The sequence below is a fragment of the Hyaena hyaena genome, unplaced genomic scaffold, assembly GCF_003009895.1.
Source record: "Hyaena hyaena isolate Hyena2069 unplaced genomic scaffold, ASM300989v1 scaffold_30, whole genome shotgun sequence".
Taxonomy (NCBI): Eukaryota; Metazoa; Chordata; class Mammalia; order Carnivora; family Hyaenidae; genus Hyaena; species Hyaena hyaena.
Window position 1 is genome coordinate 5,379,051 of NW_024080662.1, and position 17,517 is coordinate 5,396,567.

General features: G+C 50.0%; 1 protein-coding gene across 3 annotated transcripts; it reads left to right on the top strand.

Moving 5' to 3' along the window:
• Nucleotides 1-1,526: 1,526 nt before the first annotated feature.
• On the top strand, nucleotides 1,527-17,174 carry TMEM161A (transmembrane protein 161A). 3 transcript variants are annotated; one of them, XM_039228338.1, is made up of 12 exons: nucleotides 1,527-1,571; nucleotides 4,644-4,747; nucleotides 5,426-5,506; nucleotides 5,849-5,946; nucleotides 6,057-6,213; nucleotides 7,161-7,312; nucleotides 15,195-15,255; nucleotides 15,355-15,498; nucleotides 15,601-15,714; nucleotides 15,863-16,037; nucleotides 16,182-16,278; nucleotides 16,607-17,174. In XM_039228338.1, exons 1-12 carry the CDS (start codon nucleotides 1,569-1,571, stop codon nucleotides 16,858-16,860), a joined length of 1,440 nt encoding a protein of 479 aa, XP_039084269.1. In that variant the 5' UTR covers nucleotides 1,527-1,568; the 3' UTR covers nucleotides 16,861-17,174. The 3 variants fall into 3 exon arrangements, with proteins under 3 accessions (XP_039084269.1, XP_039084268.1, XP_039084270.1); XM_039228337.1 differs by lacking the exon at nucleotides 1,527-1,571 and adding an exon at nucleotides 1,778-3,036; XM_039228339.1 differs by lacking the exon at nucleotides 1,527-1,571 and adding an exon at nucleotides 1,778-2,366.
• Nucleotides 17,175-17,517: the final 343 nt, after the last annotated feature.

The window sequence follows — 17,517 nt, forward strand, 5'->3', positions numbered from 1 at the left end:
TCCAGGGGGAGAGGTCAAGGTGTAAAGTAGAGATTTGGGCTTCCCAGAGCCTCAGTATCTTCATCAATAAAATGGAGACCATTGTCCTGCCACTTCAGCCTACTAGAGGGAGCACATGAGTAAGCCACCCCACCTTCCCAGGCTGGTTTCCTCCTCTCCCCCTTCTCTGACACCCTCCCCAAATCCCAGCTTCCCTGCATCCCTCGTGGATTCATAAATCAGATCATGACCCCCATGTCGGTCCAGGGAAATCCGGTGGCCCTCTCCAACACTGTCACCCATCCTTTCTCAAGGACACCCTCTGTGTCCAAAGGACCAAAGCCACAGTGAATCCCCTCCAAACAGACATCCACACGTGCTCATAAACAAAGATAAAAACATCCACAGAGACATGGTAATCAACTATACAGGCCGCACTCATGGGCCCCATAAAAACCCTCAGACATCTAATCACACCCACATGTATGTTCACCTTCAGGCAGACACACTTCCCCATAAAAATGCAGATGGCAAAATTTAGGTTCCCAGGCTATAAGGTTTTTCCTCCAAGCCTTGAAACACAAAACATCAGATTCTTTTCAAGAGAGAGAGAGAGAGAGAGTGCATGAATGTGTGCGGGAGTGGGGCAGAGAGAGAGAGAAAGAGAGAGAGACTCTCAAGCAAGCTCCACACTCAGGATTGAGCCTGATGATGGGCTCGATCCCATGACCCTAGGATCATGCCCTGAGCAGAAATCAGGAGTCTGATGCTCAACCCACTGAACCACCCAGGTGCCCCTAAAACATCAGATTCTTGAAATTGATTTTTTTTAGTCTTTGATCCAGCCATGCCTGAAGCTGACTGTGCTTTTTGTTGTTGTTGTTGTTACAAAATTTTCCTTTTTAATAATAATAATTATTATTATTTTTAATATTATTATTATTATTATTTGCTGGAGCCCACTTGAATTGGAGTGTGTGTGTGTGTGTGTGTGTGTGTGTGTGTCACAATCTGAGTCCTGGCTAATAGAGATGAATAAGGGTTTGCCAAATGAAAAATATTGAGAAAGGAGGTATTCCAAGATGAATGATAGAATTTACAGGGACCTGGAGATATGAGATAGTGGCAAGCTGTCTATAGTGTGTACAATAGTACTGGGGGCCTATTGAAGTCAGGTAGCGGTGTAAGAATTCAGTCTGGGCACTTGGAAATCTAGTCATTGGGAGCTATTGAATATTCCAGATCAGGGAACTCAGAACTGTCCAGCGGGAGGCAGTGCGTGGACAAATTAATGTATTTGCCTCAGACCTGCGAGATAGATCCAGATGCTAGAAGACTGAATCTCAGAAAGGACAGCCACACAAGGTCCCAGAGACAGTTTTGGCTCAACCGAGTCTATCAAGCGTCCTCAAACTACAACTTCCGGCATGCAACGCGAGCGACCTCGTTTCCCTCTTGGTTTGCTCCAGCTCCAAGCCTGACGATTGGTCTTACGGGCTGTTTGTCAGAACGGAGTCGGTTCCTGATTGGTTGCATTCCCTCGAGGTGCCCGCAGCCGCAGGTCAGCGGACCGCGTTCCCGCGGGCGACATGGTGAGCCGGCTGCCTGCTGTATGGGGCGCCTTGAGGGGTGGGAGACCCCTCTGAGGGGGTCCAGGGAGACACCGAGAAGACGGGGATCCCTTTGTGGGGATTGGGAGCTCTGAGGAACTCTGGGTTTCGCTGAGAGCCTTGTGTCCCTCCCTGGGTTCAGAGTTTCGCTGCGAGACCTATGTGGGGGGTTGGGGGGGGTTCTGCCTATGGGATTGGAGTTCCCTGAGCGTTCGGGAATTCTGGAAAATCTCTGAGGCCCCTCTGGGAGCCTGGAGTCCTGTGGAGGGGTCGCGGCCCTGCGAAGGGGACTGGGGCCCCGAGAACGTAGGGATCCTCGCTAGGGAGGTCTGAGGTTCCCCTGGAGCCCACGCTGGCGACGTGGGTCCTGCATAAACGTGGGGGCCGCTGCGTGTGTTGGGGTGTGTGGAAGTGCCAGAGAGAGCGAGCCCTGGGAGGAGGAGCCAGGCCGAAGGGATCTGGGTGGCCGCAGGGCGAGCCAGGGTCCCAGAATTGGAGACGGCACAATTGGACCCTTCAGGTCTCATGTGGCTCTGGGTCCAACCTATTGACTTTATTCTTATTAAGTTTATTCTTAAAACTTAGCCTGTCCACTGTGGGTCAGGCTGGTGTGGGGCGAGAGCGGGAACTCTCAACCCCCAAGTGTTGGGACTGGCAGAAGGCGGGGCCCTGGAACGTGACCTGACCCTACCTGGGGGAGTCCCCAACGAGGGGTGTTTGGAGGTGTGCCTGAACGTAAAAAGTGGATGTGGTTCCGGGTGCAGGAAGCTGTAGGAGGTGAGCGGAGAGGTTCTCAGGAACAGAATGGAGGAAAGTCTCCGTTGGTATTAGCAGGGACCCGGATTCTCGTATTCTTGGATTGTAGATCCAGGGAAAGGCTTTTAGCAGGAGAGGGACGTGGGCTGATGCGAGGCTCGAGATATCTTTGGAGATTTGCAAAGCCAGAACCTCAAGACCGGGGGCTGCGTGGTGAGGGTGGCTTGATAAACATCCCTGGACCGACCTCGGGAGCCTCAGGTGGAGGGATGCCTGTCTCTCTTTCCCTTCCCTTCCTCCTTCTTCCTTCCCTTTTACTCTCTCCTTCCTTCCGCCCGTCCTATCCTAGGTGCTGGAACCGAAGTTTGAACAATGAGTCCCCTCCCTGGGTGGTATCAGAGGGTGATGGGGTCTGCAGTGGAGAGCCCGGGGGTCTGGGAGGACCTCTGAGACGCTGGGAGGGCTCCTGAGAGAACCGGGCAGTTACAGGCAGTGAGGCAGGGTGTCTTGAGCTGGGCCCGCCAGGCCTTGCGGGCTGCGAAAAGGAGCCGGACGTTGACCGACAACCTGGGTCGCCGGGAAGGGCAGAGTGTGGCAATGATGTGCGGGTACTGGGGCTCCGGAGATGATCTGCGAACTCCACAGAGAGGTCCAGGCTAGAGGTGCTGCTCTGCTGGGGTTGTGCTGCGCGGTAGGTGGTTAAAAGCTTAGCAGGAGTTTGAGTACCAGGGTAGAGGCCGCAGAGAGAAGAGAAAAGTCGGCAGGGGAGCCCAGGATCTTATGTCTGAGGAGGCGAGGTAGGGAGGCTCTGGGCGCGGGGAGGGGCGGAAGAGGATCCTTGGTGGAGGGGCGGGCCCTCAGAATGGCCCTCGTCCCTGGGCTTGGAAGGGAGCCTCCTGACCGTGACCGTGTTTGGGGGGTCTTTTGTGACCTCTAGCTAGTTGGCCCTTGGGGGTTAGTTATGGGGGGTGAGCAGTGAGAATAGGAGATTAGTGTGATTTAGAGACCTGACCTTATTACTGAGCAGGTGTTTCTGGTTTCAGTTTACAAGTTACAGGCATAGAGGGGCACCTGGGTGGCTCAGTGGGTTCAGCAGTCTACTCTTGATTTGGGCTCAGGTCATGATCCCAGGGTTGTGGGATTGATTCCTCCCCGCCCCCCACCAATCTTGCTTGAGATTCTTGCTCTCTCTCTGCCCTTCTCCCCTGCTTGTGCAAGCTCTCTCTCTCTCTCAAATTAAAAAAAAATTTTTTAAAAAAGAAAACAAGTTAAGACATAGAGAAAATATCCTGTTAGTTATTTTAATGATGGATTTCTCACTAGTCCTTCTGAATTCCTATGCTGTCCCGGTACCCATTACACTAGAGGTTTTCCTGTTAAAATTAGCATATTTTTGCCTGATTAATGGATACTTTTAATAATTAATTTTAATATTAAAGTAATCTTTATTTCACTTTTGTTGTTAATTATAATATCATAATATAATTGACAGCTCTCCTGAGCACATAATTTTATATAATTATGTAATTACTGATACCAAATTGGTATTTACTGCATTCAAGCAGAAAACCCAGCCTCAGACTGATTACCAAAAGCATTTTTTTCTAAAACGTTTTAAAATTAGTATATGAAAACGTGTTAGGAATTGTTAGAAAGTTTGTTATGTAGAACTTGTTGAGAAATTTCTAATTTAAAAAGTCATCCCACTCAAATGTGTAAGTCTTTGTCCTGAAACTGGTAGTGGCCAGAAATAGCCTTTCCAAGGAGGCTGATTACAAAGGAAGGGAGAAGCAGAGGGCGATGGCATCATCAGGATAATTTAAAGTGGGAAAGACGGGAAGGGGAAGGGCCAGGGTGAGCCAGGATGTGTGGGAGAGGAACCTCTTTCCCTGGCTGTGCCAGGCTCGCTGTAGGTCCGGAAGGTGGTCCTGACAGCACATGAAACAACATAGGCAGCACCCCATTTTCCAATGGGGAAATCAAGGCATCAGGGAGATGAATAACTGAAATCCAGAGCAGAGGCCAGAAGCGAACCCCAGTCTCTACTCAAGCGTGTGTGTGCTGTCTGCCACCTTACACCCCACTAGGTGGTGGTGGTAGGGAGTGGGGGAATCCACACACAGCAGGAACTCCCGGGGTTGAGTCTGAGTCCACTCCAGGCCCTCCAAGATGCAGCTGGAGGCTGGGAGGCCCACCCTCCCCAACCTGGCCCCAGTTTCTCTATAAATAGCCTGAGTTGTGAGGGAGTGAGCTTGTGACCTTCTGGCAGGCACTGCCCTTCATGTCCCCTCTCCCCAGGCGGTCCTGGGCGTGCAACTGGTGGTGACCCTGCTCACCGCTACCCTCATGCATAGGCTGGCACCGCACTGCTCCTTCGCTCGCTGGCTGCTCTGCAATGGCAGGTGAGCCACAGCCCCGCTCCGGGTGGTGGGAGGAGCCCCACCGGGCCCCGCCCCATATCCCCGCCCCCCCCCCGCCCCGCCTCACACCCTGCAGTGTTTTTGTTTTTTTTAAAAAACAACGTTATTGAGATATGCCTGATGTACAATAAACTGCCAACGTTTGAAGCATACAGTCGGCTCCGTTTTGACAGCTGTCCACACCCATGAGACCACATCGCCCCTGCTCTCCCCCCTCCTGCCTTGCCGCAGTCCAACCCCGCCTTCCACACTGCTCTCGCTAGAGATCTGTTTCCTGCCTTGCTTTTTGTCCCTGTTTGGATCTCGGACCCTTTCTGAGATCGGGAGGAAACTGTGAACTTTTTCTGCAGGACCACGCACATGCCTTCTCTGACAGAGGAGAGTGCCAAGCAGAGTTCAGAGGTGTCCAGGACCTCCCCTCCCCCGCCACCCTGCCCTTGTCGTTTTCCGTGTCCCAGAGCTTCTCACTACAGTCCCTCCCCCCAGCAAGCCCCCAGCCTACATCCAGGGCTTTCCCCTGGCCTTGCACGGCCCCTGCCCATCCTGTCCCCGTGCATTTTGGGTCCAGCTCTTCTCCTGACTCCAGTCCTGGGTTTGAGGATTCACTGCCTTGGTCCCTCTGTGCCTGAGCTTTCCTGCCTTCCCTGTCTTTGCCCTCAGTCTCTTCCGATACAAGCACCCTTCTGAGGAAGAGCTTCGGGCCCTGGAGGGAAAGCCGAGGCCCAGAGGCAGGAAGGACCGGTGAGTGAGCCCCCAGCCTTAGGTGAGCGGCTCCCCTTCCGGGGGCAGCTCTGCGCACCGAGGAGTAGTAGGGGACACCCCAGGCTGAGAAGGCGTCACTGTCATTCATCTGGTTGTCTAATGCTTATTGGAAGTTTGCTCTGGGCTGGCCCTGTGAGCAGGTGGCCAGCAGTGTCCTCACCCTGGGGTGCAGAGACTGAGGCCTGGGGAGAAGGTAACTCCCAAGCCAGGTCCTCCTGTGCTCTGAGGGTGGCACCGGGGCGCCTCCAAGGCTGGCTGGGAAGGACAGAACAGAGGATCCTGCTTTGATTCTCCTCTGTACCGCTCCCCCCACCCCTGCAGGTGGGCCAACGGCTATGGTGAAGAGAAGCCCTTGTCTGTGCCCCGAGATGCTCCTTTCCGGCTGGAGACCTGCCCCCTCACAGCAGTTGATGCCCTTGGTAACAGTCCAGCTGTGTCCCCAACTCCCCAGCCTCAGCCCACACCCTGGCGGCCCGGGGTGGGGAGGGTCCGGCGCTGGGCCACGGGCTGAGCTGCGCGCTCCCCGCAGTCCTGCGCTTCTTCCTGGAGTACCAGTGGTTCGTGGACTTTGCGGTGTACTCGGGTGGCGTGTATGTCTTCACAGAGGCCTACTACTACGTGCTGGGCCCGGCCAAGGAGACCAACATCGCCGTGTTCTGGTGCTTGCTCACTGTGGCCTTCTCCATGTATCCTTCCTCGGGCTCCCCAGTGGGTCAGGGAGGAGGGAGGCAGGTGGGAGCTGGACTCGAGCCTTCCTTTCTTTCCTTTCCCTTCTGCCCCTAGTTGGTCTATTGGTCATCGCTGCGCCACACAACTTCCCCAAACTGGGTCCTATGAAACAGTCACTATTTTATTTGCTCTCCTCCTGAGCTGGGGCTCAGCTGGGGCACCTCATCTCGCGCCTAAGGGGTCCCACCTTCCAGCAGGCTAAGCCAAGCTTCTTGGTGGTGGCAGAAACACCAGCTGGGGAGATGGGGTGCTGCAGGCCTCCTGAGCCCCCACCCCCATCCCTGTCCATTCTCTTGGCCGAAGTGAGTCACCAGCACAGACACAGGGGCAGGAAAAGAGATTGCTCTCTGCTATGTTGTTGTTTTGTTTTGTTTTACTTTGTTTTTTAATGAAAGTGCCCAGAGAACAGAGGCAAACCTATGACACTGAGGACCCAAGTCTGAGAAAATGCCCTTGTGGAATGAGTATGTGAAGAAGAGAAGTCCATCTTGAAGCCCACACTGGTTCTGGAAAGCCCCGTGGGTCTCTTTCAGAGCAGGTGGGGACACAGCCCTTGTATGTCTGACGGCTTCTCAGAGGAAAGGGAAAACTCACCTGCTGTGAAGGCAGCCAGGAGGCCAGACGTCCTTAAGAGGCAGACTTAGTGGCCATTTTAGTCAGAAATGGCCCAGGTAGCGTGAGGGGCCGAGCTGGAGGCCCAGGCCTGCCTTCCACCCACACACCCCAACGCAGCTGACACAGCGTGAGTGGCACCGCACCTTGTGTCTCCTCCTGGGCCACTGCCCTGCTCCCCGAGACTCCGAACCCCAACTACGGTGCTCAGGTTCTAGAGCTGGGGATCACTGGCTGGGAGTGGACGAGGGGGCACTAGAGCTGCTCGCTGCTTCCTTAGCCCTGCCCCCAGCAAGATGTTCCTGATGGTGACCCGGTTGTACTTCAGCACAGAGGAGGGGGGCGAACGCTCCGTCTGCCTCACCTTCGCCTTCCTCTTCCTGCTCCTGGCCATGCTGGTGCAGGTGGTGCAGGAGGAGACTCTGGAGCTGGGCCTGGAGCCAGGTATGTGCAGTCTTTGGGGCATGGGGTCCCCGCGTCCATCACTCCCTCCGGTGAGGGTGGGGCTCAAGTGACATGTAACATGTGAAGGAGGGCACTCGTTGGGCCTGAGGGGCCCCTATGGATGCTGGCTGGCTACCCTGGGTCCCCCGTTGGGTTTTGGGGGCAAGAAGATATCCTCTCTCACTGTCTCTGATGGGTGCCTGCAGCTGTCTTTTGTCACAGGGCACATCTGTTCCCCTCATCTGTCCTCTCCCCCAGCAGCCATCATGATTTGATATCTGCCTAGTCTAATTTAATCTGCGGAAGGAAATGGGTAAATGGCACAAAATTCATAAAGTACGAGAGGATAGATGTTGAGGAAAAATCACCCGTACTGACTCTCCTTCCAAGAGGAAATCTAGGGGGGTGCTTTCCTTTGTTCCCATAAAGCAGTAGTGTTTATGGCTCTTACACCCTGTTTTTTTTTCCTTAAAAACATTAATTTGGAGTTTGTCCCTTGATGCTACATATGGTGTGGTTTTTTCATAGTATCCACACAGTATTTCGTTTTATGGATGTTCCGTGATTAGCTAAGCAGTCTGCTACTTATGGACATTGAAGTCTTTCACTATTATGAGACTGACGCACTGCCTACAGAGCTAATGAGGCACCTTAAGTCTTTCACTGCTAAACACTGTTGTACAACATCGTGTTCTTATACAACAGGGTTACATGGGAATGGCCTTGAGCATGTGGCCCTGTGCAAGAAAGTGCATTGGTAATTTTGATAATGTTGCAAATTGCCATTTAGGAGAAGAGTAATGAAGTGCCTGTTTCCTTACATTATCTCCAATGTGTTTCCTCAGACTTTTTTGTCTTGGGTAACCTGATGGGTGAAAATATAAGCGAGGTTGAGCACCTTTTCATATGTTGAAGAGTCATTTCTATCTTCCTTCCAGGAAAGGTCTGTTCTTTTGCCCAGTTTTCTACTGGGTTGTTGACCCCTTTATTGATTTGTAGGAGCTCTTAGTATATTAAGACATTAGCCTTTGTGTATGACAGTAGTTGCAAATATTTTTTCTTAGTTTCTCATTTTTCTTTTGACTTATTCTTTGGATAGTCTTTTAAAAAATATAATTTGTATCACATCACGTCTCTGCCTAATACCAGATTCTAGTGTCTTAACAAAGATCAAAATATTCACCATGGTCTGCACACCCCTGCCTGCTCCTTGAGCTTTATCTTCACTCATTCTCCCTACTTTTTGATTTTTAAAACTATAGGGGCGCCTGGGTGGCTTAGTTGGTTAAGCGACCGACTTTCGCTTAGGTCATGATCTCGCGGTTCGTGGGTTCGAGCCCTACGTCGGGCTCTGTGCTGACTGCCAGCTCAGAGCCTGGAGCCTGTTTCATTCTGTGTCTCCCTCTCTCTCTGACCCTCCCCTGCTCACGCTGTCTGTCTGTCTCTCTCCTAGAAATAAATAAAACATAAAAAAAATTTTTTTTAACTATATAATGTTTTATATATATAAACACACACATATGAATATGTATATGTGAGTTACAAAGCAAAATAATAATGTAATGAACTCACCTCTTAAATGAGAACCAGAACATTCCCAGCGTTCCTGCAGGCCTCTGGTGCTCCTTCCCAATCCCACCTCCTTCCTCCCCTACTCACAGCCCCAACCAGTCTCTTAAACGTGTTTCTCATTCCTTTGCCTTAAAACAAACAGTTTCATCACACATGCTTCTGTCCCTAAAGAATTAATCCTACAGCTTTGCTCCTTATCACGGGTGGGGTCAGCCAGGGGGTGGCCTGCCCACCGGTGCTTTTCTGTCTTCTGTGATGTTATAAAACCAGGCCACGTTGGTGTGGGTGGCTTTCATTCACCTCTTCTCATGGATCAATGATGGTTTCTTGTGAGATCACCTGTATTTACTTGTCCGTTCTGTTGATGGCCGTTTAGGTGGTTTCCAGATTTTAGCTTTTCACAGTTGCTATGGGGCACATTTCTTTAAAAAAAATTTTTTTTAACATTATTACTATTTTTTTTTTTTGAGAGAGAGACAGAGTGCGAGCAGGGGCGGGGCAGAGAGAGAGAGGGAGACACAGAATCTGAAGCAGGCTCCAGGCTCTGGGCCGTCAGCACAGAGCCCAGTGCGAGGCTCCAACCCACGGACCACGAGATCATGACCTGAACCGAAGCAGGATGCTTAACTGACTGAGCCCCCCCAGGCACCCCTCTATGGGGAACATTTTGGTACATGTTTCCATGTACACATGTGCCAGCATTTCTTTTGGGCACAGGATTTGGGGATGATGGGAACATGTTCACCTACGTGAGATGATGCCTTAGCGTTTTTCAGAGCAGTTCTCTCTGCACGTCCACTAGCCGTACAGCCTGGGGTTTGGAGTGTGGACACTGGACTCTGGGCACCCATGGAGTCCCAGCTGCACCGGGCAAACGTGGGTGACATTGCAGTGGCCCCTTGCCTCACCCCACTGGTGGTAAGGTTGGGGTAGTGATCGCATCAACCTGCTGGGGGACAGTAAGGTGCAAATGAATTTAGATCTATGGAAAGTGCTTGGTTTTTGCCAGCCTAGTGGTGTAAACGATGCCTTTAGTGGTCTTAACATGCATTTCTCTGATTACCTGGGAGGCTGATCATCTTTTCCTGTTTACTCATGATTCTCATTTCCTCTTCTTTGAAGACCCTGTTCTTACTGTTGTCCATTTTTCTTTGAGGGCGTATGTGGTTTTTCCCCCTGTTATTTTTTGTTGTTGTTGTAAATACACATAACATAAAATTTATCATTTTAACCATTTTATTTTTAATTTTTAAATGTTTTTTTAAATTTATTTTTGAGAGAGAGAGACAGTGTGAGCAGGGGAGGGTCAGAGAGAGAGGGAGACACAGAATCTGAAGCAGGCTCCAGGCTCTGAGCTGGCAGTCAGCACAGAGCCCGACGCGGGGCTCGAACCCACGAACCATGGGATCTTGACCTGAGCTGAAGTTCGACGCTTAACTGACTGAGCTGCCCGGGCGCCCCCATTTTAACCATTTTTAAATGTATACTTCAGTGGCATTAAGTACATTCACTTTATTGGCAACCATCATCAACATCCATTCCCTCTTTTTTTGCCTTGCGAATCTGAAACTCTGTCCCCATTAAACACCAACTCTCCATCCCCCACCCCCAACCCCTGCCCCTGGCTCCTTCCACCCTACTTTCTGTCTCTATGAATCTGACTTCAGGTGCTTTATATGAAGTGAATCATGCAGCATCTGTCTTTGAGTGACTCGCTTATTTCACTCAGTATAATGTCCTTAAGGTTCATCCATGTTGTAACCTGTGTCCAAATATCCTTCCTTTTTAAGGCTGAATAACATTCCATTTCATGAATATACCCCATTTTGCTCATCCATTCATGTATCGATGGACACTTATGTTGCCTTATGTTTTAGCTATTGTGAATAGCGTTGCTCTGAACATGAGTGTACAACTATCTCTTCAAAACCCTGCTTTTTATTCTTTTGGCCACAGATCCAGAGGTGGAATTGCTGGATTATATGGTAATTCTGTTTAACTTTTCTTAAGTTTATTTGAGAGAGTGAGAGTGCAAGCAGGGGAGAGGCAGAGGAGGAGAGAGAGAATCCTGTCGTGGGACTCAGTTTCACAAACCGTGAGATCATGATCTGAGCCAAGATCAAAAGTCAGATGCTTAACTGACTGAGGCATCCAGGCGCCCCATGAAGAGTCTATTTTTTTTAAATTTTTAAATGTTTTTATTTATTTCTGAGAGAGAGAGAGAGAGAGAGAGAGACAGCATGAGCAGGGGAGGGTCAGAGAGAGAAAGAGGCACAGAATCTGAAACAGGCTTCAGGCTCTGAGCTGGCTGTCAGCATAGAGCCCAATGTGGGGCTCAAACCCATGAACCGTGATATCATGACCTGAGCCGAAATCAGACGCCCAGCTGACTGAGCCACCTAGGCGCCCCTGAAGAGTCTATTTTTAAGTTATCTCTACACCCAACATGAGACTCGAACTCACAAGCCTGAGGTCAAGAGTTGCACTCTCTACCAACTGAGCCAGCCAGGCACCCCCAGCCCCTTTGCCTTTTTTTGAACCTATTTTTTTGGTGATGAATTTTCAGAGTTCTATATATATATTAGGATATTAATCCCTCTTCATATGTATGATTTGCAAATATTTTCTCCAGTTCTGTGGGTTGTGTTTTCCTTCTAATGGTCATATCTTTTTTTTTTTTTTTTAAGTTTATCTATGCATTTTAAGAGAGAGAGAGGAGGGGAAAGGCAGAGAAAGAGGGAGAGAGAATCCCAAGCAGGCTCTGTACCAATAGTGCGGAGCCCTACCCAGGGCTCAAACCCATGAACTGTGAGATTATGACCTGAGCTGAAATCAAGAGTTGACACTTAACTGAATGAGGCACCCAGGCACCCTGGTCATATCTTTTGATGTACAAAAATGTTTAATTCTCATGAGCCCCAATTTATCTATTTTTTCTTTTGTTGTGTGTACCTTTGGTATCATATCCAAAATATCATTGTCAAATCCAATGTTAGGAAGCATTTCTTGGGCTATATATCTTTGTTTTTTTCTTGTTGATTTGTAGGGTTTCTTTATATATTTTGGAAATTGACCCTTTGTTACACGTGTTGCACATACTTCCTCCTATCAAATCTGACACACCATTATTTCATGAACTGCTGTACGAAGATAAAAAACACTGTTACTTAAACGATTGCATGGCATCAGTGGTCCTGTGTATCCCAATTTTAAAGAAGTTAAAATGTGAGTAGGGGTGGAGGCGAGGAGTGTATCTTCTAAATTGTGGTGTGGCTTTTTACTTTCTTTGTGGTGTTTTTTCCTCTTTAAAAAATTGTCCCAAAATATCATATTGTGAAAAATCTCAAACCTACAGAATGGTTCAAAGAATCCTTTAATGACACCCATATGCCCTTGACCTAGATTTGTTTGGCCATGTTTGTGTTTTTTTATCTCTGCACGCCCACACACCACACTTTTTTGGGCTGAGCATTGAATATAGCTGCAGCCCTCACCTCTGGTGTCTTTGATGGACACCAAGCAGTTCATTATTTTAGTTGATTTTTGTCTTGAAGAAATGTCCTTCCTTTCCCTACAATTAGAAAGACTTTTATATTTTCCAACACAATATTTCAAGTTTTGGGGGCGCCTGGGTGGCTCAGTCGGTTCAGCATCCTTCTTTTGATTTCAGTGCAGGTCGTGATCCCAGGGTCGTGATTGAACCCTGGATCATGCTCTGAGCTAATTGTAGAGCCTGCTTAAGATTCTCTCTCTTTCTCTCACTCCCTGTTCCCCCCTCTCCCACTTGCACTTGCTCTCTCCCTCTCTCAAATACTATATACGTATATATTTCAAGTTTTACCTTTCACATAAACCCTTAAACTCCTGGTAGTTCACTGTGTTATGAGATAGGGATCAAATGAGTGTTTTCCATGGGATAACCTTGCTATACAATTGTACTTTCAGTGATTTGTGGGTTCTTTTGGTTTTCTTTCATCTTGTCCAGTTTTCTGCTTTCTTTTAGCTAGGACCTCTGGCTTTTATAGCACTACTCTGGTAGGCTTCGTTCTCTTGTTTCCAATTTCTTAGCTGACTACTTAGCTCCTTAATTTTTAGCTCCTTCCATTTCTAGCATTTATAGCATGTAAGGATGTAAAGATTTTACTAAGTCCCACTTTTGTCCACCCCTTAAGTTTTGACTTGTAATTTTCATCATCAGGCAGTTCTGGGTATTTAAATTTTTCCATTTTTTTAATCTTTTAAATCTTTTTAAGAAACTTCAAACGTGGAAATTTTGTTTTTTAAGATTTTATTTTTTTTAAGTAATCTCTCCATCCAGCATGGGGCTTGAACTCACAAACTGGAGATCAGGAGTTGTAAGCTCCATGGACTGAGCCAGTAGGTGCCCTTGAATGTGGAGCTTTAAATTAAAAAAAAAAATTTTTTTTCTAGCTTAATTGCAGTATGCTTACAGAAGATGGTTTACTTGAAGTAAATTCTTTAAAATTTGTTAAGACTTGCATCATGGCCTCAAATATGATCAGTTTTAGTGACTATTCCACATATTTTTGAAAAACATCTATTCTTTGTCTCTATCTGTCCAATAAATTCAAATCTCCTTCCTTCCTAACTTGTGGTCAGTCATTAAAGGGTTAATCCCCCTTGGAGATGGTGGAGCTCTCAATTTCTCCAGATTGTTCTGTCAGTGTTTTCTTTATATGTTTTGTGGCTAATTGACAGGGTGTTTACAAGTTCAGAATTGCTACATATTCCTGGTGAATCAACCATTTTATTAGGATGTATTCTGATTCTAATAATACACTCTGTCTTACTCTGGCAAAAAAATGTACCTTTCCAGCTTTCTTTTCTTTAGCTGAGATATGATTGACATATAACATTGTTAGTTTCAGGTATACAACATCATGTTTCAATATTTGTATATATTACAAGACAATCGCCATGATTAATCTGGTTAACATCCATCACCACACAGTTAAAACTTGTGATGAGAACTTTTAAGATCTACTCCCTTAGCAGCTCTCAAATGCACAATACCCCCTTTCTTTTGATTAGTATTTCATGACTTTTTAATATCCCTTTTCTTTCAACCTTACAGGGACCTTATGTTGAGGTATATCTCCTTTGAAAAACATACAGCTGGATATTTTCGATCAAGTCTGACAGTCTGTGTCATTTAACTTCAAAGTTTAACCTGCTTACATTTATTATGATTGATGACATATTTGGCATTGTTCCTACCATCTTGCCTTTTCACTTTCTATTTGTTCTTTATCTGTGATTGCTTTCGACATTGGCTACCAGTCTAATTGTCTTTCCTCTATAGGTGATCTGTCTTGAATGCCTGGCTGCTTTGCGATCTCTTTGTTTTTGGTATTCCAGTTTCACTACAGTGTCTAGGTATGGATTCCTTTGTATTTATTAGTTTGATATACTTTGTGTTATTCATTCTGCAGTGTGTTATTCATTCTGCAGACTTTTAGTCATTCTTTTCCACGATCTCCTCTCCTCCTTCATTCTCTCTTCACTTCTCTTGCTGCGGCTCCTATTCGACTGATGCTGAATTTCTATGCTCTTCATCTCCCTTCCTATTTCCTACCTTTTTATCTTTCTAAGTTGGAATCTGAGTGATCTTCAGATCCAATTCATTCATTCCTCCCGTGGCTGATTTGAATATGCCATTTCACAACCTATTATTCCAATAATTGTATGTTCCCTTTGGGTGAGCTTGTTTCCTTTGCAAATATACCTGGTCATCTGAGGTAGCCTCACGTCGCCTGTGATTGCCCCTTTTATTTTCCTCAGTCATTTCACATAAAATAACACCTACAAAATTTCTGTAGTCTGTAGGGTCTAAACTTGTCTATTTTCCTGCTGACTCTCCTTTATGATGATTTATTCCCTGGTGTGTTTGATGATTTTGGTTGTGAGCTCACATTTATTTGCTCTTACTCTGTGGAAAATCCAAGGGTCTGGACTGAAGATTCTTTCTGAAACTTTGGTTTTCCCCTAAGGGAGTCCTTCATGCCCTTTGGATTCCTGGTATAATCCAGGAAGCTCAGACTCAGTGGTCCACTGCCCCACCCCCCCATCTCCCCTAGTCAATTAAGGGTGCCTGCCTGGTACCTCTTCCTATTTGTTCAAAAAAATTGCCCATATCCAGAGCACAAAGTGGTCCTTTTGCCTGGCACCAGGCCTGGCACCCACTGGTTCGTTCCTATCTGGGGAGTAAAAGCCTATCTGGGAGGGGGTCAGAGCACACTCTGAGTGCTCCAGGGGTTATTAGATGCTGCCCTCTCCTTGTCTTCCCTAGGCCTTGCCAGTATGACCCAGAACTTGGAGCCACTTCTGAAGATGCAGGGCTGGGACTGGGCGTGAGTCCTGGGAAGTGAGGTGGGGCAAGGGCAGGCTGTGACCTGCAGGTGGGGGTACCGACAGGCTTCAGAGCCTCCTGACCCTCCTCTCCTCCTCAGGCTCCCTCTGGCCAAGCTGTCTATCCGCATGGGGCTGGCATTCGTGGGATCCATGCTGGGGGCTTTCCTCACCTTTCCAGGCCTGCGGCTGGCCCAGACACACCTGGATGCGCTGACCATGTCGGAAGACCGGCCCTTGCTGCAGTTACGCGGAGTGCCAGATGGGCGGGTGGTAGGGAATCTAAAGGAGGGGCTAGGGAGATGGCGGGTGCCCAGGCCTCACTTTTTTATGCCCTTGCCCTGTAGGTTCCTTCTGCAGATGAGCTTCCTGTCCCCTCTGATCATCCTGGGGCTCTGGACCAAGCCCATTGCACGGGACTTCCTGCACCAGGCACCCATTGGGGAGATGCCCTCCTCCCTGTGCGAATCTGGTGGGGTTGGGAGGGAGGGCAGCTGGGGGCCCCTCTGTGTACCCTAGTCTTTGAAGCTCAGGGAAGAGCCTTGGGTCCTGGGGGAGAACCCCCGGGCAGGGGCGGCCTCCTTAGCCCCCTCACTCCCCTCCCCACAGGCTGTCGGACTCAGCCTTCGACTCGTTGCGCCTCTGGGTGCTGGTGGCATTGTGCCTGCTGAGGCTGGCAGTGACCCGGCCCCACCTGCAGGCCTACCTGTGCCTGGCCAAGGCCCGCGTGGAGCAGCTGCGGCGGGAGGCCGGCCGCATAGAGGCCCGTGAGATCCAGAGGCGGGTACGGGCTCCCGAGGTTGGGAGGGAACACGGAAACCCCGGGGCTCAGGGCGGGGATCCCCCTGGGGTGTAGGGTCACTCGAAGCCCAGAAGGCTGTCCCGTGCCCCTCCCCCTGCCCCGTAGCCACTGCTACCTGCCCATTAGGTGGTGCGGGTCTACTGCTACGTGACAGTGGTGAGCCTGCAGTACCTGACACCGCTCATCCTCACCTTCAACTGCACACTGCTGCTCAAGACGCTGGGTGAGAAGTAGCATGGGCGGGGCGGGGGCGGAGCCAGGTGTGGGCGGGGCTGGGAGGGTGCGGGTGGGGCGAGGGTGGCCAGGGCGGGGTTGGCGTTGGGGCTGAGGAGGAGGAGGACAGGAGCTGGTGGTGAGTGGGGGTAGGGTGGGGGTGGACCCTGGAGGGCCTGGAGACGCGGAGAGCTGGAGGAGGGGCCTGAAGTTGGGGTAGGGGGCAGGAGACCGAGTTTGGGGTGGTGGCGGGGTACGAGGTGCCTAGGGCTGGGGTGAGCGTCCGCATGGGTGGGGGTCCTAGAGGTCAAATCCCATCCGTCCTTTCACCCTCACAGGCGGCTACTCCTGGGGCCTGGGCCCAGTTCCCTTGCTGTCCCCGACTCCGGCCTCAGCCCACGATCGCCCTGCGGGCCTGGAGGACGATGAGGCCCAGCAGATGGCAGCGCGGATCGCAGGGGCCCTGGGCAGCCTGCTCACGCCCCTCTTCCTCCGCGGCATCCTCACCTTCCTCATCTGGTGGACCGCCGCCTGCCAACTGCTCTCCAGCCTCTTCGGCCTGTACTTCCACCGGCACCTGGCGGGCTCCTAGCCGCCTGCAGAAGACGCTCCTGGGTCCCCAAGGTCCGGGCCGAGCCAGCGTTCACGGTCGCCTCCGTGTGTGCCTCAGTGTCCTCAGGTGCAAGGTGGGCCTGGGAGTCCCCGCAGCGCCCGCTGTGCGCGTCCACTTCACCGCCGTGCCTGACTGTGGCCCCCTCGGATCCCATGTTTCTGCCTCAAAACTGTTGCCCTGGGCCCAGTGGCAGCGGATCCCAGGGCCATTGTTCCCAGACTGCATGCCCCCCCAATGTGAGGCAGAAGTGGGGGTTCATTCTTCTGAATAAAAGAGCAGGCTGCTTTTACAAAGAGGACTGGAGTGGTTTGGGAGGCTGCTCTCTGCCTGTTGGTGTGGCTCAGGCCAAGGTGCATGTGGGGGCTTCTGGGGAGTGGGCTTCCGGGCTGAGTGAAGGGAACCGCTGAGGGAGAGCACAGGGCCACCCAGACAGTAAGCAAAGGCCTGGGAGCAAGAAGTGAAGAGAGGAGGAAACAAGTATTGAAAACTTCCAGTTCCAGTGGGTCTGGAGGTGACAAGTCAGGGGAGAAGGAAGAGAGGGGCTGGAGAAGGAAGGGGGGGTGGGCAAGAGGGAGCAGAGGGTGGGAAGCGGCAAGGAGCGGGAGTGGACAGGGAGGAAGAGAAGGGGGGGAAATG